This window comes from Schistocerca nitens, chromosome 2 (assembly GCF_023898315.1).
Source record: "Schistocerca nitens isolate TAMUIC-IGC-003100 chromosome 2, iqSchNite1.1, whole genome shotgun sequence".
Lineage (NCBI taxonomy): Eukaryota > Metazoa > Arthropoda > Insecta > Orthoptera > Acrididae > Schistocerca > Schistocerca nitens.
Window position 1 is genome coordinate 685,252,098 of NC_064615.1, and position 26,816 is coordinate 685,278,913.

The 26,816-nt window shown below is 44.2% G+C and overlaps 1 protein-coding gene across 1 annotated transcript in view; it reads left to right on the forward strand.

The window, feature by feature from the left end:
- The window catches only part of LOC126235249 (uncharacterized), a 94,463-nt gene extending 84,317 nt beyond the window's left edge, over positions 1 to 10,146 (forward strand). Inside the window, exon 3 of the mRNA XM_049943980.1 lies at positions 8,058 to 10,146. Coding sequence (XP_049799937.1) covers positions 8,058 to 8,447 — 390 coding nt within the window. The 3' untranslated portion in view covers positions 8,448 to 10,146. The remainder of the gene's footprint in view (positions 1 to 8,057) is intronic.
- Positions 10,147 to 26,816: the final 16,670 nt, after the last annotated feature.

Genomic DNA, 26,816 nt, shown 5'->3' on the forward strand with positions numbered 1-26,816 from the left:
GTGTTTGCAGAATACTGAAAGTGTTGGCGTTAAGAAAGATGGTTCAAATGGCTCTGAGCACTATGGAACGCAACTGCTGAGGTCATTAGTCCCCTAGAACTTAGAACTAGTTAAACCTAACTAACCTAAGGACATCACAAACATCCATGCCCGAGGCAGGATTCGAACCTGCGACCGTAGCGGTCTCGCGGTTCCAGACTGCAGCGCCTTTAACCGCACGGCCACTGCGGCCGGCGGCGTTAAGAAAGGTTTGTGCCAGGTGGATTCCCAGGATGTTGACAGTGGCTCACAAAGAAACAAGAAAAATGGTATGCAGCGAACTTTTGGAACAGTACGAGATGAATTTCTTGGAAGAATTGTGACAGGTGATGAAACATGGCTCCATCACTTTTCACCAGAGATGAAGAGGCAATCAATGGAGTGGCATCATGCAAATTCACCCAAGAAAAAAAAATTCAAAACCACACTTTCTGATGGAAAAGTTATTGCTACGGTGTTTTTCGATTCCGAAAGACTCTTGCTTGTGGACATCATGCCAAGTGGAACCACCATAAATTCTGATGCATATGTGATGACACCAAAGAAACTTCAAGCTCGACTGAGTCGTGTTCGACCACATCGGCAAAAGCAGGATGTTTTGCTGTTGCACGACAATGCATGGTCACATGTCAGTCAAAAAACCATGGAAGCGATCACAAAACTCGGATGGACAACACTGAAACACTCGCCTTAAAGTCCTGACCTGGCTCCATGTGACTATCATCTCTTTGGGAAACTGAAAGACTCTCTTCGTGGAACAAGGTTTGAAGATGATGACTCCCTTGTGCACGCTGCCAAACTGACTCCAACAGGTTGGTCCAGAATTTTACCGTGCGGGTATACAGGCGCTGGTTCCAAGATGGCGTAAGGCAGTTGAGAGGGATGGAAATTATGTGGAGAAATGAAAATATTGTTCCTAAAGGATGTATCTACACACTGTAAAACTTTCAAACATGTAGAATAAAAGATGAATTTAAAAAAAAAATGGTGTGCATTTCTTTTGGAGTGACCCTCATAACTGAAAGTGATGAAAGTTTCACGACAAGCGCTAATGTTGCGCAACAGTACGACATAAACGAGCTTTATAAAAATAAGTCTGCATACTAGTACAGCCCAACAGCGTATCTTGCTCTGGTGTTTCAGTGGCAAACAAACGTGGCGCAGTTAGTCGGGGGCGACTCCCTCCCTACCATTAATAACAAACACAAACCACTAAACTTGAATAAACAACGTGAACAACAGCTGTTAAGAAGAATTTTCTTGAGATATGAACAAGGTCGAATTTAGTCATCTGCTGCCCCTAGGCAAAGAAAACATTTCGGCCCTTTATATCGACATAAATGTACGAGGTGCATTCAAGTTCTAAGGCCTCCGATTTTTTTTCTAATTAACTACTCACCCGAAATAGATGAAACTGGCGTTTCTTCTCGACGTAATCGCCCTGCAGACACACACATTTTTCACAACGCTGACGCCATGATTCCATGGCAGCGGCGAAAGCTTCTTTAGGAGTCTGTTTTGACCACAGGAAAATCGCTGGGGCAATAGCAGCACGGCTGGTGAATGTGCGGCCACGGAGAGTGTCTTTCATTGTTGGAAAAAGCCAAAAGTCACTAAGAGCCAGGTCAGGTGAGTAGGGAGCATGAGGAATCACTTCAAAGTTGTTATCACGAAGAAACTGTTGCGTAACGTTAGCTCGATGTGCGGGTGCGTTGTCTTGGTGAAACAGCACATGCGCAGCCCTTCCCAGACGTTTTTGTTGCAGTGCAGGAAGGAATTTGTTCTTCAAAACATTTTCGTAGGATGCACCTGTTACCGTAGTGCCCTTTGGAACGCAATGGGTAAGGATTACGCCCTCACTGTCCCAGAACATGGACACCATCATTTTTTGGTGGAGGTGAATCTGTGTCCTTCCACTGAGCTGACTGGCGCTTTGTTTCTGGATTGAAAAATGGCATCCAAGTCTCATCCATTGTCACAACCGACGAAAAGAAAGTTCCATTCATGCTGTCGACGCGCGTCAACATTGCTTGGCAACACGCCACACGGGCAGCCATGTGGTCGTCTGTCAGCATTCGTGGCACCCACCTGGATGACACATTTCGCATTTTCAGGTCGTCATGCAGGATTGTGTGCACAGAACCAACAGAAATGCCAGTCATTCGGCATTCGGCGATCCCCCAAAACAATTCTCTCCACTTTCTCGATCATGTCGGAACGTCACTTTGGTAAAGTGTGTTTGTGTGTTATTGTTTGAGGTGGATAAACAATGCAAAGAACATGTAAAGGAAGTACTACTTTGTGTTGTGTCATGGTCTTTGGTGGACAGTGGAATTAAGATGGCCACCAGAGTAATAAATATTTGATGTTTACATATTTGTTGGTTTCGCTCGTTCTTTATCATCAACAGCACATAAAAAACACGGGACCTCATGTTTTTACCCTAGACAACCAGATTTAGAGCCAGCATCAGCATCGAGACACAGCAGCGATCCAGCAAGCAGCAGCGATTACTACAATGCATTTTAATGGCGCCAACCTAACATCAAGTGCTAACAAGCTCCGTAAATTGGAGTGAAATAGTGCGATTATAGCAATTAGCAATATCTACGACTAGGCGACCATTACAAGCTGACGTGAAGAAAGAGCTTGCTGTTATCCCCACATCTGCTGTGTACAACGCTGATCAGTCAGTTTTCATGAAAGAACTGGGAGCACACCGCCATTTATCATTTCAAGGTGACACATTCATATACAACAGCGACAGTGATAAGTATGAGTAGATTACAATTTCTGCAGATTTACATCTTCAGCGCCCTCATGACAAATTAGGACCAAATTAGGCCAAATTCTTACACTCGGTGTATGAAAACCTGGAAAAATAGGAAACCATAATTTTTAACATTTCATTTGAAACGGTTCCTAACCAGTTGCAGAAGTTAATTCATTACTGTTGTTGGACTCTTGGTCTTGACATAACGATTCCTCTGTCTTTCAGGACGATGACGAAAAGACGATATAATCCTGTTTCCATCCGGAATAACCAATGCGACTCCTGCTACAGAATTTTTTCCACTGTGTGAAAGTATTTTTAAGGAAACTGTTGGACAATATTATTTCCGATAGTTCCGTCTTAGTTACGGTGTATTAGGAGGGCAGTGTTCTTAACTCTCAGTCATTTGTGCGTTATCAGTTTGCACCGGCACATTTTACAAACTGCTGTAAGTATGCTCCGTATGCAGCACTGTAAGCAAAGCAACGGGCAGTACTATTTCTTACTCCACCCCAGTTATGTCTAAATAATACTAGTAATTACTGTGACGTGCCTGAAAGCATTGATTTTCTTTCGTCAGGTGTGCTTGATGTAAGGAAAATGTTTGTCCGCATGGCTGTAACGAATCGTGCAGCCACGTCTCGATCCTTGAGCCAACAGATGGGGACATTTGCAAGGCAACAACCATTTGCACGAACAGTTCGACGACGTTTGCAGCAGCATGGACTATCAGCTCGGAGACCGTGGCTGCGGTTACCCTTGACGCTGCATCACAGACAGGAGCGCCTGCGATGGTGCACTCAACGACGAACCTGGGTGCACGAATGGCAAAACGTCATTTTTTCGGATGAATCCAGGTTCTGTTTACAGCATCATGAAGGTCGCATCCGTGTTTGGCGACATCGCGGTGAACGCACATTGGAAGCGTGTATTCGTCATCGCCACACTGGTATATCACCCGGCGTGATGGTATAGGGTGCTATTGGTTACACGTCTCGGTCACCTCTTGTTCGCATTGACGGCACTTTGAACAGTGGACGTTACATTTCAGATGTGTTACGACCCGTGGCTCTACCCTTCATTCGATCCCTGCGAAACCCTACATCTCAGCAGGATAATGCACGGCCGCATGTTGCAGGTCCTGTACGGGCCTTTCTGAATACAGACAATGTTCGAATGCTGCCCTGGCCAGCACATTCTCCAGATCTCTCACCAACTGAAAACGTCTAGTCAATGGTGACCGAGCAACTGGCTCGTCACAATACGCCAGTCACTACTCTTGATGAACTGTGGTATCGTGTTGAAGATGCATGGGCAGCTGTACCTGTACACGCCATCCAAGCTCTGTTTGACTCAATGCCCAGGCGTATCAAGGCCGTTATTACGGCCAGAGGTGGTTGTTCTGGCTACTGATTTCTCAGAATCTATGCACCCAAATTGCGTGAAAATGAAATCACATGTCAGTTCTTGTATAATATATTTGTCCAATGAATACCCGTTTATCATCTGCATTTCTTCTTGGTGTAGCAATTTTAATGGCCAGTAGTGTAAAATATTGGTTATTCAGAAATTATCACAAGAACTGTGCAGTAGGGATTGTTATGAAATGATATATATGTAAGAAATATTTCATTTCGATAAATTAAAGTCATGATTGATGGTTAATACAACATCGAACACTGGCTTGATTCACGAGGGTCGTTCTATAAGAAATGAAACAATTTTTTCTGAAAGCAGGCTGGTTTTATCGAGAATTCCAATACACTATATTATTCCCCACTCTTTTGGCTATAAAACCATATTTTTCAACATAGTCTCCTTTCAATGCGACGGCCTTACGCCTGCATACTCGGAGAGCCTGTACGCCCGCATGGTACCAATGTTAGTCGTCGTGGGAGGCAACGTCTTGCTGCATCAACAGCCCCGCCATCATCCTTGTACTGCGTGTCGTGGTGTGCATCCTTCATTGGGTTAAACAGATGGAAAATGCGAGATCTGGCTGTTGGACGAGTGAGGACGAACTGTCCGATGAAGTTTTGTGAGCCCCTCTCGGGTGCAGAGACCTGTGTAACGCCTTGCCTTGTCATGGAGAAGGAGAAGTTCGTTCCCATTTTTGCGGCGCCGAACACATTGAATTCGTTTAAGTTTCCTGAGGGTAGCCAATACACTTAATCGATGCAAGATGGTGGAGGACATGAAACAGAATAACGCCTTCAGACTCTCAGAAGACCGTCGCCATGACTTTACCGGCTGATGTGGCTGCTTGAAGTTTTCCCTCGGAGGAGAAGTGATGAGGCGGCACTCCACGGATTTCCGTTTTGCTTCCGATTCGATGTGATGAAGACATGTTTCACTGATGTTCGACAAAAAATTCTTGGGATCAGCTTCGTAACGCGCAAGTGATTCCACACAGATGGTCGTCGTTTCTCTTTATGGTCTTCTGTTAGAAGGCGAGGCACACACTTTTCGATTTCTCCAGTTGGTGGAAGGATGTGCCGGGACTACAGACAGACACGTCGAGTTGTGCAGCAAAGTATTTGAGTGTGATCAATCGGTCACCTCGAATGAGTGTTTCCGCAGGTTCCAACATTGCAGGAGTCACAACTGTGTGCAGCCAACCGGCACGCGGAAGATCGGACACGTTTGCGAGAACATGTTGCGACGATGACAGTCACCTCGTCGGCGCCAACCGTACTTTTGTTCTCTGCCAGGTCTCTGTCGACATTCTGCAAGCACCTGCGGATATCTGCGAAGCTCTAGCTCTCATTTGCCTCCTACAGAGTGACAGCTCTCTGCTTCGAACGCACCTCCGTTACAGACGCCTTTTTGAAGACTACGTATAGCGCCACCAGCTATGAGAACTTCACTTTTTTTTCCTTTATTGAATTTCGATTCCCCCCGAAGGAGGGGGGGGGGGGAGGGGCTGGCAATAGCTTTAGTACGCTGCTCTTCGGCCTACAGAATTTTTAAAACATAAGAAGATGATAAGAAACAATAAAAGCAGGTGATAAAACGGTGACTTAAATTGTAAAACGGCGGAAAATTGTGGAAAGTTAAAACATAAAACAAAGGGTTGGTGATGCTATTAAAATACACAGCAAGCAGACAGGTAAAATAGACAATTGAAAAACACAGCGACAGTCTGGTTTCTGTTCGCAAGAGATATAAAAATCACACCCAGCTACAGAATGATTTCCGTTCGCAACACTTCGGAGAAGATGCACAACACTGAACACTCAGTGGACACATTGCACTAAAAGGTCGGCACGAAGGTGACACACCACAGCCAAGGGCTGATGGGGGGATGGGAGGGTGGGATCTCGACAGATGAGGGAAAAAAGGGAGAGGAAAAGCGAAGGGGTGGGGGAGCGAATCCGACGGAGGAAGAGTACTCATAAGGGGGGCAGGGTGGACACGAGAGGGAATGGGGAAAGGCAGAGGAGGGAAATGCAAAAGGACTTGGGGGAGAGAATGGAGCCAGAGATAGGGTAGGTGGGGAAAGAAACAGGATGGAAGGGGGGAGGGAGCTCAGGAAAAGGATAGAGGAAGGGAGGGGGAGGTGAGAATCAGAGTTGATAAGAGGGATAAATGAGGGAAAGAGGGCATCATACAGGAGGGGGAGTCGACGGAATCCACCTTGGGAAAGGAGGTAAAGGGTGTAGAGATGGAAGGTAGGGGGGACACAACGGTGAAGGCACGGCAGAGGGCGGTGGTTGGAGAGGAACAACCAGGGGATGTGGGGGATCAAGGCGGTGGGAGGTGTAGAATATGCGGATATGTTTGAGGAATAGGAGCAGATGGGGGAAAGGAATCAGGTCATAGAGGATCCGTGTGGGGGACGGGAGGCATATACGGAAGGCGAGGTGGAGTGCATGGCGCTCGAGGATCTGGAGGGACTTATAAGAATTTGGGGAGGGGGGTGGATATCCAGGAAGGACTGGCATAACAGAGGATAGGACGGATTACGGATTTGTGGGTGTGGAGGATGGTAGAGGGGTTCAACCTCTATGTCTGGCCAAAGAGGAGTATGAAGAGTCGGAGGCAGTTGTGGGCTTTGGATTGGATAGAGCTTAGGTGAGGGATCCAGGTGAGGTGACGGTCAATGGTGCGGCCAAGGTAGGTGAGGGTGTGGGAGAGGTGGACAGGATGGGCGCAGATGGTAAGGGAGAAATCACGGAGCCGGAAGGAGCGAGTGGTACAACCTACGATGATTGCCTGGGTCTTGGAAGGATTGATTTTCAGGAGCCACTGGTTACACCATGCAGCAAAAAGGTCAAGGTGATTCTGGAGAAGGCATTGGGACTGTTGGAGGGTAGGAGCGAGGGCAAGGAATGCGGTGTCATCAGAATATTACAGGAGGTGTACTGGAGGGAAGGAGTTGGGGCATATCTGCCGTGTACAGGGGGTAGAGGAGAGGGGAGAGGACAAAGCCCTGGCGCACACCTGCAGAGGGATGGTAACATAGGAGGAGCGGTGGGAGAGGAAGGAGGCAACCAGACGGACGTATTTGACAGGAAGGGCGTAGGTCTGAAGTTTAAACAGGAGACCGGGATGCCAGACATGGTCGAAGGCCTTTTCGAGGTTGAGGGAGATAAATTGAGGGAGACAAAAATGGCGGAGCGACGGGAGTTAAGGTGGAGGGAGAGGAGATGAATGAGGTTTAGGAGTTGGTCATCGGCGGAGCAGGAATTTCGAATGCCACATTGGGTGTTGGGGAGGAGATGAGACCTTCACGAAACTGTCGTTGTTAAAGCGGGTATATTCCACGATGTTTCACAACAAACTGCGCATTTTATCCACGAAAGTTAGCCGAGGAAATAATGGGTTGCACTATTTATCGAACGCTCCTCGTATTTTCGTCCGCTAGACACGTTTGTGAGAATTACATACGCAACAGCTTAGCTGTCGATGCGAACTGACTCTCATTCGAAACATTAATGATACATGACATTTTCTGTATGGTTTGTGTCAGTCCAGCTGTTAGCACTACGCAGCGCTGTGCTGTCTTGTCGCCGTGGTAGGCTGGAAGGGCTGTACAAACCGATGTCATAAGCGGCTCTTCGCGTGAAAACAACGAGTAACTGCAACAATTAAAAAAAAAAGCATTTGCAATGCCTTTGTTTCGTTCTTTTCTTCATGCACAGAAGTTTCAAGGTGGGTTTCGACATGTCGGGTTGGTCCATTTCCTTTCCAGTAAACCCACTGCCTGTGCAGTCGGATTGTACTCGATCTTTTTTCCCCACAGATGGCGTACGTTGGCTCTCCAGCTCAAGATCTGCAGTTCTTCCTGTACGGGAACGCGAGCGAGGAGGTGCACCGCAACAGCATGGAGTACCTGCTGTCGGAGTACCACTGCGTGCTGCAGTCGACGCTGAGCGCGATGGGCGAGCACGAGCGGGCGGCGTCCTACCCGCTGGAGCAGCTGCGCCGCGACATGGACGACCACGCGCTGCTCGGCCTCTACTGCGCCTGCAACGCCATGGGCTTCACGCTGGCGCCCAGCGGCTCCGCCAACGCCATCGCCACCAACGCCACCAACAGCCCCGCCGTGCACCGCAGGGTCTTCACCAACCCCGCGCTTCTCTCCTACATCAAACACGTCACGCCCATCTTCGAGAGCAAGGGGCTCCTCTGACACGCATCCTGCCATAATCCTCTCGCTTATAGCTGAAACGAGGGCGAAGATAACGAGAACTAACCACGATGTCGCCAGTTTGTCACGGATGTGCGATGCTTGCTCTATGCAGCAAGGCGCGCGCGTGCTGCCGGAGGCTATGGCAGTGGTGGGTGACGAGTTAGTGAGTGCGCGTTTTGGTAAGAGCGTCTGGTCGCCACTTAAACCCATACACTAGAAGAAGATATCCAAATTCATCTCCTTCTTGTAGATGTGATCCCATGATCCAGTCTTCTGTCTCCTCGACTCATGCGTCGATCTTCATCTCTGTACATAAACGTCCTCACTGATCTTTGCCTGTCACTTTACTTTCATCGCTTTGCTGTTCTTTCCACAGCCAACTTAGCCATTCGTGGTTACCTTAGCACATGTCCGACTAATCTGTCTCTTCTTTTAGCGTGTGTTTCTTCTGCATTCTTTGTCTGTTACTACTAATATCTTTTCATTTCGTAGAATACCTGATTTTGTCCGTTAAAAACGGTTTTATGAAAGCCTGTGACTGAAAATAAATAACTTTTCTGCTACCAGTCATAGTTTTCTTTTATCCATATTTTACACGACGCTTTTCGGGAGATGATTCCCATTTTCAAGGGCATTTTGTCTGTGTACTACGACATTTTTACGTAACGTTTTTCGTGTGTGAGGTTCTCCTTTGTTTTGTCGACTTTGCTGCAATCTATAAAAAACGCGCCGTTGTTAGTTGGTTATCGGTTTTTATATGTAGTTAGTGGCGAAATTTGGAAGAACTTGTCTTACAGTTTTCTAAAGACGTAATTGTAACTATTTATACAAGTTGTTTTCGATTAATAATGTGCACGGAAAATTGTGGGCGATGTTTAAAAAAAGACTTGTGTGAGACTGTTCACAAATGGACCATAAGAAAACTGAAAGCACACGTTCTTCCAAATATCGCCAATAGCTACATATTAAAATCGATAACCAACTAAAAACTGCATTTTTTAATATATTACATTAAAGTCAACAAAACGAAGAAGAACCTCACACATCAAAAACATTACTAAAACATGGCATAGCACATAAAGAAAACGCATTTTTATAAACAAACCCATCGTGGAATACCGATCGGTTTCACAACAAAATCACTTTAAAAATGTAACATTGGGCTTTCAAATCTGATATTCAGCTGCCCCTTCCGAGATGTTTAATATGGACTTCACTGACTGAGCAGTCTTTTTTAGAGCTTTGAGTGTTTTTGATTCCGTCCAGCACTTCTTCCCCCCACATTTCAGTCTCCTCGTCCCTCCACGAATCCATGCCTATTATGTCTTCCACAAACTGTGTACGTATTTCGATATTTGACGCTCTTACAATTTACACTTCCATTACATCTTCATATTAAACCTTTGCGATATTGCGCCATCCGTTCATGAAGTCATACTTTTCAATAAAAATTTTTTGCTGTGTCATAAGAAAAACGTTTAAATTAGTCGGCCACTGTTATAACGAACCGAAACGTAGAACATTGAGGAAGGTGCTGTGGTCGATGTCCCAGAAGACTTTCATTGAAACTGTCAACAGCTGTGGAACATTATGGTCATGTAAATGTTAGAATTATTACTTTACCTGTTATCCAGTTCAAGATTGCACTGTACTACGGCACAAGCTTGTAGTAATAAATGACGAGAAACTGGTGTCATAAGCATATCAATACTTCCAGAGTCACGTTATCTGTGGTTATACACGTGACTATGTTAAATGTGAAATGTAAATATTTCAGCGACTTTTGTATGAATCCTCTACTGAACTATCCGAACAACATATATTGTGTTTAGTGGCCTCGAAAGAGCGATTTACATCTGTAAGTTGTAGGATAAGAGCTCGATGTGTAGATGTAATTCATAATACCAGTCACAGAAATTGAGTAGATAGAAGAAATTCTCGGTTCACATGAATTATTTTTGGAATCTAATACACTTTGCGATGGACTGACTTCAAGGAATACAATAGGGTGATGAACATATCTACAGAGCAAGCACATGTGTTTTGCAGGCTTTATTGTTGTCTGTAACATATGTGTACTGGCTTCGCAGGGGGGAACACGAATGACTTCTGTCTAGATTCATTCGAGATATCTACCAAGAAAGCTAATTGCTTCAAACCACGCATAAGGCCAGTGGTACTAAGGTAATGTATGTAGACATTTTACAGGCAAAAATTTTAAATAATTGTTAGTTTAGACGTCTAAAACATGGAGATGTAAAATATATCGAGTTTTAAGGCAAATAAGTAATCAAATGACAGCTGATTCGGAAAAAGATATATGCGAAATTACTTCATTTCTCTGATGTGTCACTGACTGCCTGCAAGAGTTACAGCTTGTGGCACGTTGCTATGGTCCAACGAACAAGTGAATATGGGCCTAAAAAATTAACAGTGCACTATGCTTATTTTGACCTATTTGCATGACTGTATCTCTCATGTAGTATACGTCTGCTGCTATATGTTTGCAAGCTATAAGGAATTCCTTGAAAATATGCGAGTGTTACATTCGCTCATTTAAAAAGAAAGTAGCTGCCTTGTACACTCTCAGCAACACGAAATTATCGAAGGTTATTGTCTCGCACTTTATTACCGTTGGAATTGACTTCTGAGTTGTTTTTAAGCGTTTAGTCATCCTGGTGTATCCCAGAACAGTTTATTTACCCTAGCGCCTCTTTATTTGAAAGGATCAGACAGTTTTGCACAATATTCTTGCTGGTACAGTACCATTTTAATTTTGGCGAAGACTTGTGCATGACTACCAACTAGTGTTGGTGCGCGATACTGCATTAATAGCTTATATATTTGAAGATATTAAATCGTGTTTCTGCGCGGAAAAACCTCACTTTACACCATAGTCGCTGTGTTCAAAGGGTGCTTTTCTCGGATTTTATAATTGTCGCAAAAAACTGTAAGTTCTTACCTGTTGTGGTGATTCTCTTGCGTCATGTGTAGCTACAGTGTAATGCCTGACACATATTACAGAGAATTCGCGTTGCATCATTCCTGTAAATACATTGCAGAACAAAGTAAATAGCTACCGAGCGGAATAGTACAGTGGTAAGGCGCTGTGTTCGCTTCCAGGAGAGCAACAGCTCAAATTCCCGTTTAGCCATCCACCTTTAAGTTATTTGTGGTTTCTCTAATCGATTAAAGCGAGTGGCAGGATGTTTCCTTTGAAAAGGGAAAGGTCGGTTTCTTTCCTCAACCTTTTCATATCCTGAAAATTGGCATGATCGACTATGATAATATGGCCCATGTAGAAACGCCCGCAAGATAAAATCCCTGCTTGCATTATACCAACTAATATCACATGAGCCAAGCCAATTTTCCGGTACGCGAGAATGTAACATGAGTGTGATGTCAAAATTCACAACTGGTCTCTGAGACAGAAAAATTACGATCCAACTTAAGTCCCCAGTATAATGTCGCTTTGTATGCCACAGATAGATGGTCAATGCCAAAACCGCAGAGCAGTTTCTTCATGTTGTGGAAATGCGGATGCTGTGTCACATAAAAGGAGCGGCTCTGACAAATTGTGTAATAAATAGTACAATTGGACAACAGGTCAATGTGGACGTAATAAACTCGAAAAGGCGAGACGGCTTATTATCAAATACATCACAAAATCCTGACACAATGGTTTTATTTTACATTTTTTTCTGATGGAAGTGTGCATGAGCTGTCCTGCAACCACAAAGAAAAATTTAACACTAAGTCATTTGTTTGTTATGAACAACGTTTTCGTTAGTACATTGCCGTCCTTGAACACTATCACAAAATAATTTTGTTGCTTTGACATTAAAGTTTTTTAAACCCTACCCTTAAATAATTTAAATTTTTTTGCACAGGATTCCTTGCAATTCTTTTTCAATAAACTTTACTCTTAAACAGTTGTCATAGACATAAAGGCGAAGGATTTCCTAAACTGACACAGCTGCGGGGGACACGCGTAGATGTGATAGCATCAGCGACGTCAACACGTGAGTGTGTGATCTGTAGCGTAATCTTGCTTTGCGTGACGTCCGATTTCCTAGATTGCATTCAGCTGTAATTCTGTCTCCCTCCGCTCGGCTCCAACGTCAGCTCACACGACTGGTACACAATTATGTGTAATATACAAAAAATAGCATCAGATAGTAACGAGGAATAAATCACAAGAAATCCTTACTGGAATTGCTCGTCAATATCTTCATTAGTACCACAAATGTTATATAAATCATTATCATGTCTTTAAATTCTTTAGTTCAGAATTTCAATCTGAAATGGTAGTGGCTAAATGTTTTGTTCCACTCACGGCTTTAAGCCCATCGTTTCATCTGTGTAAGCCAATGCGTCAGCGAACAGCCGACGCTAATGGCCTATGCCACTTGCGAGTCATGCAGGTTCACTGTCGGCGCGTCGGCTATCCTTTAAATGTGTTTTACGGCCTACTGCCACATAACCTTCTCTTCACATTACGCAGTGACACTTGGCTGCTCTGGTTATTTCACATATGAGAATACAACGTCGTTATTTGTACCAAGTTAAACAAACCTTTTTATAAATACTTATAAACTGTCACATCTGAGTGTGTATTTCTTACACATAGTCCACATCTATTTTGCTTCGACAATAGTATATTCTTTTAGGAATTACGTATACACTGAAGTGGTAGAGAGCTGGTAGGGGGAGAGGACCAATAGAAGTACACTACTAGCCATTAAAATAGCTATACCACGAAGATGACGTGCTACAGACGTGAAATTTAATCGACAGGAAGAAGATGCTGTGATATGCAAATAATTAGCTTTTCAGAGCATTCACACAAGATTGGCGCCGGTGGTGACACCTACAACGTGCTGACATGAGGAAAGTTTCCAACCGATTTCTCATACAGAAACAGCAGTTGACCGGCGTTGCCTGGTGTAACGTTGTTGTGATGCCTCGTGTAAGGAGGAGAAATGCGTACCATCACGTTTCCGACTTTGATAAAGGTCGGATTGTAGCCTATCGCGATTGCGGTTTATCGTATCGCGGCATTGCTGCTGGCGTTGGTCGAGATCCAATGATTGTTAGCAGAATATGGAATCGGTGTGTTCAGGAAGGTAATACGGAACGCCGTGCTGGATCCCAACGGCCTCGTATCACTAACAGTCGAGATGACAGGCATCTTATCCGCATGGCTGTAACGGATCGTGCAGCCACGTCTCGATCCCTGAGTCAACAGATGGGGACATTTGCAAGACAACAACCATCTGCGCGAACGGTTCGACGACGTTTGCAGCAGGATGGACTATCGGCTCGGAGACCATGGCTACGGTTACCCTTGACGCTGCATTAAAGACGGGAGCGCCTGCGATGGTGTACTCAACGACGAACCTAGGTGCACGAATGGCAAAACGTCAGTTTTTCGTATGAATCTCGGTTCTGTTTACAGCATCAAGGTGGTCGCATCCGTGTTTGGCGACATCGCTGTGAACGCGTGTTGGAAGCATGTATTCGTCATCGCCACACTGGCATATCATCCGGCGTGATGGTATGGGGTGCCGTTGAATACACGTCTTGGTGACCTCTTGTTCGCATTGACGGCACTTTGAACAGTGGACGTTACATTTCAGATGTGTTACGACCTGTGGCTCTACCCTTCATTCGATCCCTGCGAAACCCTACATTTCAGCAGGATAATGCACGATCGCTTGTTGCAGGTGCTGTACGGGCCTTTCTGGATACAGAAAATGTTCGACTGCTGCCCTGGCCTGCACATTCTCCAGATCTCTCAGCAACTGAAAACGTCTAGTCAATGGTGGCCGAGCAACTGGCTCGTCACAATACGCCAGTCACTACTCTTGATGAACTGTGGTATCGTGTTGAAGCTGCATGGGTAGCTGTACCTGTACACGCCATCCAAGCTCTGTTTGACTCAATGCCCAGGCTGTCAAGGCCGTTATTACGGCCAGAAGTGGTTGTTCTGGGTACTGATTTCTCAGGATCTATTCACCAAATTGCGTGAAAATGTAACTACGTGTCAGTTCTGGTATAACGTATTTGTCCAATGTATAATCGTTTATCATCTGCATTTCTTCTTGGTGTAGCAATTTTGATGGCCAGTAGTTTATATAAAATCTGGACAATAGTCCATTAACGTTAAGAGTCACGAAATAAATAAACAGTAAACACTTAATGTGGAATCTCTTATGGTTCTTGTCAAAGTGCCTCGCAAGGGGGAATAAATGTTTCAGTTCTCCATTGAGAAAATAATTTAGAAAGACGATTGGTTACTGTTCTTTTAGCACCACAGACAAATACAAGCTTAATAACGACATTAACGCCTTAAGGCAATTGAAAAATACACGTAATTGCATTTTTTAATTATGGTCAAGTACTTCTGGTAAATGCTTAATCAATCTTTTCTAAAACATATTTACGATGAGTGGTCTATTATAAGCTTACAGTAAGTTGGGCGCCCCAAATTGTGCTTAACGTACACAGAAACCCAGTCTGCCGGGGACAGCTACAGACGACAAAAACAATTTTAAGTCCGAATTCACCGAAACGGTCAGTTACGTGGGAACAGATTGAAAATCGCCTTACGACGATACTAGCAAAGATTTATTTTAGTTTTTTTTTAAACCATAAGGAACCGCCATCAGTGATCATGTAGAATTAGGCTTAGAACACCTGCCTAGAACAATAATAACCAAAAATGGAGTAGCAAATTCTTGCTGCTAACATGATCTTACAGTCTAGATATTTAAGTATAACGCCTTCTGGCACCAGTTAATAAATCAGGTAAAACACCTTGCGGCAACAAGGAAATCAAAAACTTTAAAGGTAAAAAAGTTCTAAAATTCACTTTAAAAAAAGATTAACAGCTAACACCGTTAAACGGCCAGCAACGGTAAATACAAGTTCCTTGTATCAACTTTCGCCCACTGCTTAGCAGACAGGCAGAACAACTGAAACAGAAAATGCTGGAATTATCGCAAAGGGTCGAGTGCACTCAAAATTTGGCTGAATCGTTCAAAATTTGCAACAGAAGCACATGACTATAACTAGCAGGGCAGGTGTTTTAATAAAACGAGACAGTTACCTATATCTGCCACTGCATTTAGAAATTAAGTAGTATATCAAGGCGGCTCTTTGTTTTGAATTAGGTGTCGATTGGAGCATCGGATGGAGGGCGTATAGCACTATAAAGTGAGGCCCCCTTCCGGGCTTCCTTAACATGTATGTACAATTACAATAACAGTAACAATGATAATCCTGTGCTCCTCTGGAACATACAAAATTATATTAACAAAGCTCCTGCTAACACAGGCACACACGCGTAAATCAACTTAGCGTAAACGTACATAAGATGCAAACTAGCAAGGAAGTTTTAGGACCATTATCTCAAGAGCACAGCTCACTGAAAGAATAACCTAACTTGCGAAGCTTACGTGAGAACCAACGAGATATGTACCTTCAATAAGCATGGCAACTGCTCGCCTCGTGCAGTTGACAAGAATAACATACGCCCGCAGCAATTCGTGATAGCTAATCAAAACGGCCACAAACAGCCAATTACGATTAGCCGACAAGCGCACACTCGCCCGGAATCATACAAGGCAAAGAAAACACGCTTGCTGGCGGCGATGTAATCAGGATGACGGGGCTCGGGATATCTGTTTAACAACTTCAAATCGCTGACTAATGACGGAGGTAGTCGCTCGCCATAAATATTCCAACAGTTTTCAGATGAGAAGAAATTCCAGGCCAGGTTCCAGCCCGACAAATGGCTGAGTGAAATAGTCCATCGGCCAGGTTGCCCTTTCTGCCCCGTTGAACAGCCCACCAGGAATGTTCACAGCAACAGCATACCCCGAGCTGTTGCCTTCTATAAGTCAACTCTCTTCACGTATGCCGGGCACTCCCATATATCGCTTACTGGCATCACATCACTGTCCCCTCGCGGAGGCACGTCCACCAGTATACCAACTGGGCAAAGATGATCCCGTACAGCGGCAGCTATCGGTACGATTCGTTTGAGGCTCAGATAGGGCCTGCTCACGGCTCAGATGTACAAATGTGATTCATCGCTATTCTAAGAGGACGTTTCGATCTCTACGTCCAATAATTTCCGACGATACGTTTTCACACAATGGTATAATTGAAAAATCAGTTGCCAGTATAAAATGTCATTGCTTCCACTCGACAGTTAGACATTCGTTCCATTGCTGTTGCCTTTATGTTAAACCTATAACGCATATATCGTGTTACCTGTATTTAAACGTCGCGGAACGGTGTTTGTGAATTGTGTGTTTATGTGTGGTTATAGACTCACCTGTCAAAATATTCCTCCTTCCGTTGTGTCTCAGTTTTAGTAAAACATTTTCGAATGAAAATTGCGATACACCTAATGAGGCTAATTAAATATTCAGTCCCACAGCTAATCCTTTGTGTGAAGTAAATGTGACTTTTGTAAAAGTCATGACGTTTCTGTTTCTTCATTATGTTGTGGCATTATTCTCTAACTTTTTACGTACTATTTCTTTTCTCATTAGTGGCCTTTGTTTGGTTAATATTGGTGATGCTGTATCTCGTAGTTAACAACTCTGTATGTCTGCTTCGTGGCAGTTTATTAATCAATCGTGGGAATCACATAGCATGAATCTCTTAATACCTCAATCCTTATCAAACAATGGGTCGCCTTACACGTTGAAAGGTGGCTACACTGAGCCACAGCGCCAGAGATCGCTAGAGAGCATTGTTCCGCCGCCTCCACGGGCAGTCATTATTGAGATGTGCTAGAGGTCAGTGCTTGTCCAGGACTCGTAGTAGTCAGTTCGTGTTGAGATGTGCTAGTAGGGAGTGCTTGCTGAGATGTGATACTGAAAAATTCACATCCGTATCCTGAAAAATACTGAACGTTAATAACATAATTTACCAAATCACTATAGTTTTATACTGAATTTAATCCGAGAAATTAGACTGTGTATTTGTTTACGGCTGTCATTGCATTCACACTGGGCGCTCGATCAGCTGTAGGCGCGTGACGTAAGAAGTGATTGTTTGCGGTCAACGACTGCCTCGTGCGGCGCGCCGACTTGACTGTTGCTTTGAGTATGTGCCGCCGCCAAAACACAGCGCGGTATGCTTGTATTCTCTGCATGTTTACATGTAGCTGTTAGTTTCTCTAAAGTATGTCATTCCACAAAAATTTTAACGTTTGATATATGATGTATTCCTTTAGAGCGCCGAGATTTAAGAGTTTCTACTTCGATAGTGTTATCATGAATAATTTTGCGAACTCTATACGGACCGTTATAAAGCAGAAAAAATTTGCGACACAAGCCTTTTCCTTTGTGAGATAAACGGTGGGACTTAATTAATACCTTTTGACCAACTGACGAAGTTTTTAAACGACCAGGACGTTTAGCTGATTTCTCTCTTCTAGCAGCCGCAGATGCAATATTTTGTAGAGCCAGGTTGACAACTTCAGAATGCCGCAGTTTTCGTGAAGGCGGGGCAGGGTCGCCACGTGCATGGGGGCTTAATTAAATGAAATGAAAATAATTTTAAATTTTTGCTTTAGTAGCTGTCTGTCCGTTTACGAAGTCTCGTAAACGGTTGGCCCTGACTGTTATTATTACGCAATCTGACTGCTTAGAACAACAACAAGGAATGAAATGGAAATTTTCATTAACACAATTAATTAATTAAGTCCCCAGCAACTATAAAACCTATGAAGCCAAAGCACAAGTGTAACTGTTCTGTGTGTGGGAGTATGACTCAACGTACGCATCTGGCACGGTTCTTCTTCAACAACACAAGAAATTTTAGATATCATTTATACTGAATTAATTAAAGAAAATAGAAATACCATAATTACTCAAGAAAACCAGAATTACACTCTAATCCAAGAACACAAGCCAGATGCTTTGTTGACTGAACCTGTAATGACGCATTATTTAAAACATGGAAATAATGAAAAATAAATCAAGTTTCGTTACCTTCATATATTGATGACAAGCACTCAAATTATTACAATATATCTCCACACCGACTCGCTATTACAACATCTCAACAAGAATTTTTCAGTATCACATCTCAGCAAGCACTCCCTACTAGCACATCTCAACACGAACTGACTACTACGAGTCCTGGACAAGCACTGACCTCTAGCACATCTCAATAATGACTGCCCGTGGAGGCGGCGGAACAATGCTCTCTAGCGATCTCTGGCGCTGTGGCTCAGTGTAGCCACCTTTCAACGTCCCCATAAATAATCTCCGTAAACGCAACTCCCTTCGACCGACTTACCTACAGCCTAAAAAATTTGCCTAATACAACGTAAAGCTCATTGGTCGGGCCGTCCTTTGTCTATAAAGATCAACACAAATCATATTGGTGGCAACAAAAATGTTCAAATATGTGTTAATTCCTAAGGGACCAAACTGCTTAGGTCATCGGTCCCTAGACTTACACACTACTTAAACTAACTTATGCTAAGAACAACACAATGGACTGATCACTTTAGGCGTGCTGCCAGAAGCCGGGTGAAAATCTTCATGTCACTGTTGAGTAAAGTCAGGGGGTGATAATCACTGATCCTGGATCCGCCTCGTGGTTTGTGTATGGGCACAATCAAGTGGTTCAAATGGCTCTGAGCACTATGGCACTTAACATCTGATGTCATCAGTCCCCTAGACTTAGAACTACCTAAACCTAGCTAACGTAAGGTCATCACACACATCCATCCCCGAGGCAGGATTCGAACCTGCGACTGTAGCGGTCGCGCGGTTTCAGACTGAAGCGCCTAGAACCACTCGGCCACAACGGCCGGCTATGGGCACAATCAGTCCTTCTAGGAACGCCCAGGGATGTGCGTCGTGGGAGACGTAAGATCGCGACAAATATCAGTCCATGCTGGTGCCCTTAATTGCTGATATGTCCGATGAAATTCCAGAGGAAAGCCATCAGGTCCTGGGGACTTAGAGTAGCCCCCGCCCGTATTACTTCAATGACTTCCTCCTCCGTTTCATCTGCAGTCAAATCCGCTGCAGCTATCAGAGAGATCGTGCCATAAGTGAGTTGAGAGACTGGGGGATGTCGGTGTTCCGAGTACAGCGTAGTGCAGTGAGCATGAAGGGCGTTTCCTATATCGCGCAGGGTATCAATCCGTCGTCCGGCTTCCGTCGTGATAGCTTAGATTAGTGTCCTGCGGCGGCGCCGTCGTTCTGCAATGACGTGGTACGTGGACGGTTCCTCCGGTAAATCTGAGGATCCGTGCCTTGGCACGATTCACCGTCACCTGCCTGGCAGGTGAGTACGGAAATTTTGTACATCCCCTTAAGGTGCTGCAATAAAGTCCATGGTATGTCTCTTCCATGCTGCTATATCTCGACCGTAGCCTATCAAGGTCTTCCGGAGGGCTGGTTTGGCGCAGAGTAACCACCACGACAGACAAGATTGGTAGGTGCCCCGCCGGCGACTACAGGAATCCCACGTGTTCTGTATAAGGCGCCGACGTTCCTGAGAGGCTAGGTGGGCGACATTCAACTTCCAAGGACCACGGCTGTGCCATACCTTCTGGCGGCCGAGGGTAACGGCGTAGATGAAGGCCTCGTGAACAGAAAACGCTGTGGGCCAAACTTCGGCAGCTCTCGTCCCCGGGCTATGGAGCACGAGATGTAAATCCAGTCGATGCGGCTAGAGGAATGGCTGGTGTAGTGCGTAAATCCGGGCCGATCGCCACAAACATGTTCGCACGAGTCCACCATTTGATGATTATTTATAATTGTCCCAAGTTCTGCGCAGACATATGGTGTGGTAACTGATCCTTAGGTGCTTGGCTGCAGTTGAAGTCTCCTCCTAATATCAAGGCATTCTGACGGCCCAGAAAGAGTGGCGTGATTGCATGAGCGAAAAATGTGGAACGTTCGCAGCGCCGACCAGAACCCGACAGCGCGTAGATGTTAATAAGTTTGACTCCTCGGATAGTAAGAGCCATGCCTCTGGAGACAGGAAGATACTCGACGTCTTCTGCGGGTATACCTTCGCTGAGGAGGACTGCCACACCACTCCCATTGGCCGACGCATGTGAGACCAAAGTCTTGTAGCCATAGCGTTCCTTGAAGTCTTCGACATACACTTCTTGAAGGAGTGCAATGTCGATGTCTGTTGCATTGAGCAGATCCTGTAGCATGGCTAGGATATGTCGGGCACGTATGTTATTAATGTTAACCGTTGCTAGACGTTTGGTCAGCCAGGTCGGCAACTGGGTTGTTTAAGAGGTCAGGTGTGGGCGGCATGGGTGGCCCCAGAGAGTCACTGTAGCTGGTCGGAGCTGGGTACAGCCGAGGGGACATCTCTACCCTCGGCATCCTCCGGGCGCTGTGGCTCATCCTCGACATCATCCGCCCAAGAATCAATGTAGCAATGGGTAAATATTGATTAGTGCTGTCAGTCTGAGGCTCAGGAACTGTATTCGCCGTAGCACCGTGACGGGACGGGCGGGTTGTGGTGGTAGGGCCGTGTCATCCGATGCCGGATCTTCTTCCGGGTCACACATCCGAAGCAGGCAATCATCGGATGGCGTATGGCACCGTTTCTTGCGCTTTCGCGGGGACCGTTGTTTTCGGACATGTTGTTCTGTGTCAGAGTGCGGGCGGCTATCGTCTCAAAAATGGTTCAAATGGCTCTAAGCACTATGGGACTTCACTTCTGAGGTCATCAGTCCCCTAGACTTAGAACTACTTAAACCTAACTAACCTAAGGACATCACACACATCCATGCCCGAGGCAGGATTTGAACCTGCGACCGTAGCAGCAGCGCGGTTCCGGGCTGAAGCGCCTAGAACCGCTCGGCCACAGAGGCCGGTGGCTATCGTCTGATGCGGTCTCCATTGGTAGGAAGGCAGAAGTCAGGACAATTTCTGTTTCTACTTCCATCTTCTCTTTAGGCTCGTCTTGGTGGCACAATTGATCACCGTCTTGAGGTAATTCAACCAATGACGTCGTGGAGGGAGATATGGTGTCCGTCAGACTGTCATCGACCATTCACTGCAATATGGTGTTTCGATCCTGGGCAGGAACAGCTGTTGCGGTTGCGGCCGTTGCATATGTCATGGGAAATGAAGTAGGTATCGCTGGGGATGGATTTTCACCAACCGGTGTCCGAGTCAATCGGCGTTGTATACAGGCCGATCGGACGTGTCCTTCCTGGCCACAGCCGGCGGAAATACGGTTGTCCTTCGTACATGACAATGGCTCTGCAGCCTCCAAGTACTAGTTAGGAAGGCACATGCTTCGTCAGTGCAATCTTAATTTCTCGCACTCCTTTTAAGGCGGGGTATTCCTCAAAAGTTTTCCATTTTTCAGCCAGATGACTTAGCACGTTGCCGTACGGTTTGAAAGCTGTCACCACATCTGGCGGGACTTCGAATGGCAGCTCGAAGACCCTCAGAGTGCGAAGGCCTAATCGAGAGTGGCGATCGTTACTGTTCCTATGTGGCCATCAGGATGCTTAAATTTAAGTCCATGAGCGTGTCTGCACACAACATCAGTGCACGCCTCTTCATTGATCAGCTTTATGTCTACGACACTGGTTGTTATAGAAAAGTGGACCCCAATGATGTCTTGAGGTGCAATATGAAGTTTTTCTCGGATGAAACGTTTAATTTCAAGTGCTCGAGGTCTTGCGTAATCCGCTGGAAATGTGATCTTAATTGTGGACTTGAGGTACGGGTGTGCCATGGCACTACCGGGAGAGTACGCGTTACACTCGCCACAGCTGAAGGTAAACAGGAAAACAATCGCGCGCGTGGTACGCTAACAGGCGGGACACAGCCACGACGTCCTTGCCTCACCGCTGCTAACAGCGGACTGTGACACCTCGGTCGATGTTCCGTTTCAGCACTGTGTAGTCGAAATACGCAGACTGATTCAAAGTGTTTTAGCTGTTCATTACATATCATCATCACATACTGACATAATACTAAATTATAAAGAATGAGGCAACCAGTCGCGGAAACATTATTTATTTATCTTGTTGCAAATAGATTTCGACTGATACCAGTCATCATCGGTGCTAAAACAAATACAAAAGGCAAGGCATAAACAACAACTGCTTTAACAAACGAAAAAATTGACAAAAACATAGTTACACCAATTACAACATATACAGATGTCTGAAATTAAAATTCGAAGTCATATCATTTTTCTAACCGATACATGCCATAAGCAGAAGTACTGTCCTTGGCAGGTTTCTATCATGAAGTGAAACATCATAGGTCAACACTACAAGAAGACAACATGAGGTGGCGCCACGTTGCAATAAGCGCACTCTATGCAAAATACAACAGTAATATAAAATACAAGCAATATGGAATATATGAGATTACAAAACATTATACAGTGTTGGTAATTGATAATAACAATTTAAATAATTACAAGAAGTGAAAATGTGTTAACATTGTTCGTCAGATGATAATAGCAAATTAAATACGTCAAAACCACAATCGTCAAAATTGTAAGAAGAGATAAACTCACTAAAGAAATGATTTCATTCTGACAAATTTAGGAAATGAAACTTACTTGTCACTGACGAAACCGAATAGTGGTATCAATGGCCATCTGCCGTTTTACATATGAACTACAAATGCATCAAAATGCACATTTATGTTACTTCCAATAGTTGACGCTATGTTACTGAATGCAAATTCCAAAGTTGACAGAGTTCAGATAAAAATTACCGTACGAGATGAACAATCGTATCACTTAAATAATGCGATTAACATAGTGTTGTGCATATAAAGAACCATATAGCTGGATAACGACTTTAGATCTACTATGCGAACTATAGCCTCATGAACAAATGTGCCATGCGCCCTTGTATTTCTCATGAGTATAGTAGTAACAATTTAGGTGCGAAAATTGGAAATTGCATCAGATTTTACAAAATACATATTTTTGTTAAAAGTTAGTACATACTGTATAAGGAGATACAAAACTATTTATAAAACCAAAAGTATAAAATTGTAGAATAAAAAGACGTCACTCGATGTAAGGTGACATAAATAATCATCAGGAAGAGAACAACACAACATATATCGTCCTAATGTGAACAAATATGAAACAATCTTGTGATCACAGATCATCTGCTCAATGCAGCAAACTTACATTCTAATGGCCTAAAATATTAGTTGAAACAACAATTAGCTATGTAAGTTTGCCCAAAAAATATAAAGGCCGCCATATATCGAGTAAAATGATACTGATAACATGTCAACCATTAGAAGATAGAAAAACAGTAACGACATAATCTGTTAATCTACTTCTTCAGCGAACTAGATCGAAACACTGACGCCATCGACAGGGAAAAAGAATAGTTGCTGATGAGTACACATCATCTCCACAACGTTAGATGGCGCTGCAAGGGAATGGAACTATCAAGTATGGTGTGCATTTTTTACCTGGCTAAATGGATGAAAAGTTACTAATTTCCATTGCTGGTAGAATGGGTAAAATCCTAAATGGATGAAAAGCTACTAATTTCCATTGCTGGTAGAATGGGTAAAATCGTGCTCGATTACATACGCTTGATAAGCAGAGAAACGCCACTATTTGTGAAGAAACAGAGAAAAGGAGCCCGGGATGTACAGAGTAAATGTGTCCATTGCATCAGGATAATTACCCCTAACTGACACTCCGTCCTATCCTCTGTTATGCCAGTCCCACCTGTATATCCGTCCCCCCCCTCCAAATTCTATAAGTCCCTCCAGATCCTCGAGCTCCATGCACTCCGCCTCGCCCTCCGTATATACGCCTCCCGCCCCCACGTGGATCCTCTACGACCTGATTCCTTTCCCCCATCTGCTCCTATTCCTCGAACATATCCACATATTCTACACCTCCCACCGCCTTGATCCCACTCATCTCCTGGTTGCTCATCTCCTCTCCAACCCCTGCCCTCTGCCACGCCTTCACCGTTGTGTCCCCCCCTACCTTCCATCTCTACACCATTCATCTCCTTTCTCAAGGTGGCTTCTGTCGACTCCCCCTCCTGTATGATGCCCTCTTTCCTCCATTTATCCCTCCTATCCACTCTGATCCTCACCTCCCCCTCCCTTCCTCTGTCATTTTCCTGGGCTCCCTCTCCCGCCTTTCCATCCTGATTTTTCCCCACCTACCCTCTCTTTGTCTCCCTTCTCTCCCCCAAGTCCTTTTGCATTTCGCTCCTCTGCCTTTCCCCATACCTCTCTCGCATCTGCCCTGCCCCCCCTTATGAGTCATCTACCTCCGTCAGATCCCCCCCCTTCGTTTTTCCTCTCCTCCCCCCTTTTTCCCCTCATCTGCCCAGCCCCCCCCCCCCCCCCATCTGCCCTTGGCTGTGGTGTGTCACCTTCGTGCCGACGTTTTAGTGCAATGTTTCCAGTGAGTGTTCAGTGTTGTGCGTCTTCTCCGAAGTGTTGCGAAAGGAAATCATACCGTTGCTGGGTGTGATTTTTATCTCTCTTGTGAACAGAAACCAGACTGTCACCGTGTTTTTTAACTGTCTGTCTACTATTTTACCTGTCTGCTTCCTTTGCATTTTATTAGGATCGCCAACCCTTTGTTTTATGTTTTAACTTTCCACAATTTTCCGCCGTTTTACAATTTAAGTCACCGTTTTATCGCCTGCTTTTATTGTTTCTTATCTTCTTCTTATGTTTTAAAAATTCTGTAGGCTGAAGAGAAGCGTACTAAGCTGCTGCCAAAAAACAAAAAAAATCTAACTTACGCATGAATGTCAGCGATCACGCGTTTCGTTCTTTTAACACAGCGCGAACTTCGCGTGCTGTTAGATAACACACTGCTTGTCTAATGTTAAATCTACTTTTTCTCTTTTCCCACTCAAATCGAAATTCTACTTTGGGTTTAACTTTTCCAGTAAGTTTATTAACTTTAAGGGTCACAGTGACGTTCACTGCTTCAGTGAATTTCTCTACTTTTTCCACGCTGTCTCTCAAACTGAGTTGAATCACATTCCCGTTGTCTTCAGAATCGGGTTCTACATAGGAAATATTACTATTAAGTTTGCATTGTTCTTTAGGTAAAGATACAACGCAAGTGTACTGACTTTGGTTATTTGTAACACAAATTTCACTTGACTTCACTTGGCGTGTCAATAGTTTGGCTGACATTACAACCTAATCGGTCAGTACCAGTCAGAATCACATTTATTTCATGATGTCAGTTTGTTCATTTATTCTATCTTAACGTTAGTTAAAATTTTAAATCATTCTTTCCTTTCTGTACCTATTTTATCAGTTTTTACTTTTAATCCTCTAAAGTTACTGTTAATCTCACCATGTCCTCCATTTAATTTTAGATCAGTTTCTTTAAGCGAGATATGTAACTTGCTCTGCCCTGCTAATATTAACGTCAACGTTGACCTTAACGTCTGGTGTTAGGTTTTGGTTCTGTTCCGCAACACCGCCGTCGTTTTCCAAAGTTTCAGCTGATGCAGTGCCACTGCTTAACCTATTAGAATATTGTGTCAGATCATTCGAAATATGGACGTCAGTCATCATTTCTACATTTTTATACAGATTCACTCTAAGTTCATTATCTGTGACTTGTAGCTGTTCTGAAGTATCATCGCCACTGACATTAATTTTTAATTCCTGTAACTGATCTGGAAGATCTTCGCTGCCACAATATTAACTTGAGCCACTCCCCTACTTCTAAGAGGATACTTCTCTCACTTTCCTAGCCATTTTAAAACCAAAAAAAAATTACAAACGGTTTTACAAGTTTTCCTCAATACAGCAATTATTATATAATATACTTTAACCACTTTCAAGTTACTCAGTTACTTATACCAGCCACTATGTGTTACAAACTACGCTATGCAAGCTTAACACTTGCTCTAATCATTTTTAAAATTTTTTTTGAAAACAGTCATCATAGCATTAAATATTTATTAAAGTGGTAACCGATTTCAATCGATAATGATCATCTTCAGACCAATCTTCTTGGGTGATGAGCGGTGGTGGGGGTGGAGCACGAACCAAATGTGTAAAAACACAAATTAAAACTGCAGTAAATCGAAACATTTTACTTGTTTAATGAACATTTCATGCTATCAAGATTGCTTTTAAAAAGTTTTTAAATTTTTTAAATGCAGATCCCGGTTTTTTCCCAACAATGTTTTCCAAAATCATTAACTTGCTCTAATTTGCTTTACAGAGCGAGGTGGTGCAGTAGTTAGCACGCTGGACTCGCATTCGGAAGAACGACGGTTCAAACCCGCGTCGGGCCATCCTGATTTAGGTTTTCCGTGATTTCCCTAAATCGCTTCACGAAAACGTCGGAATGGTTTCT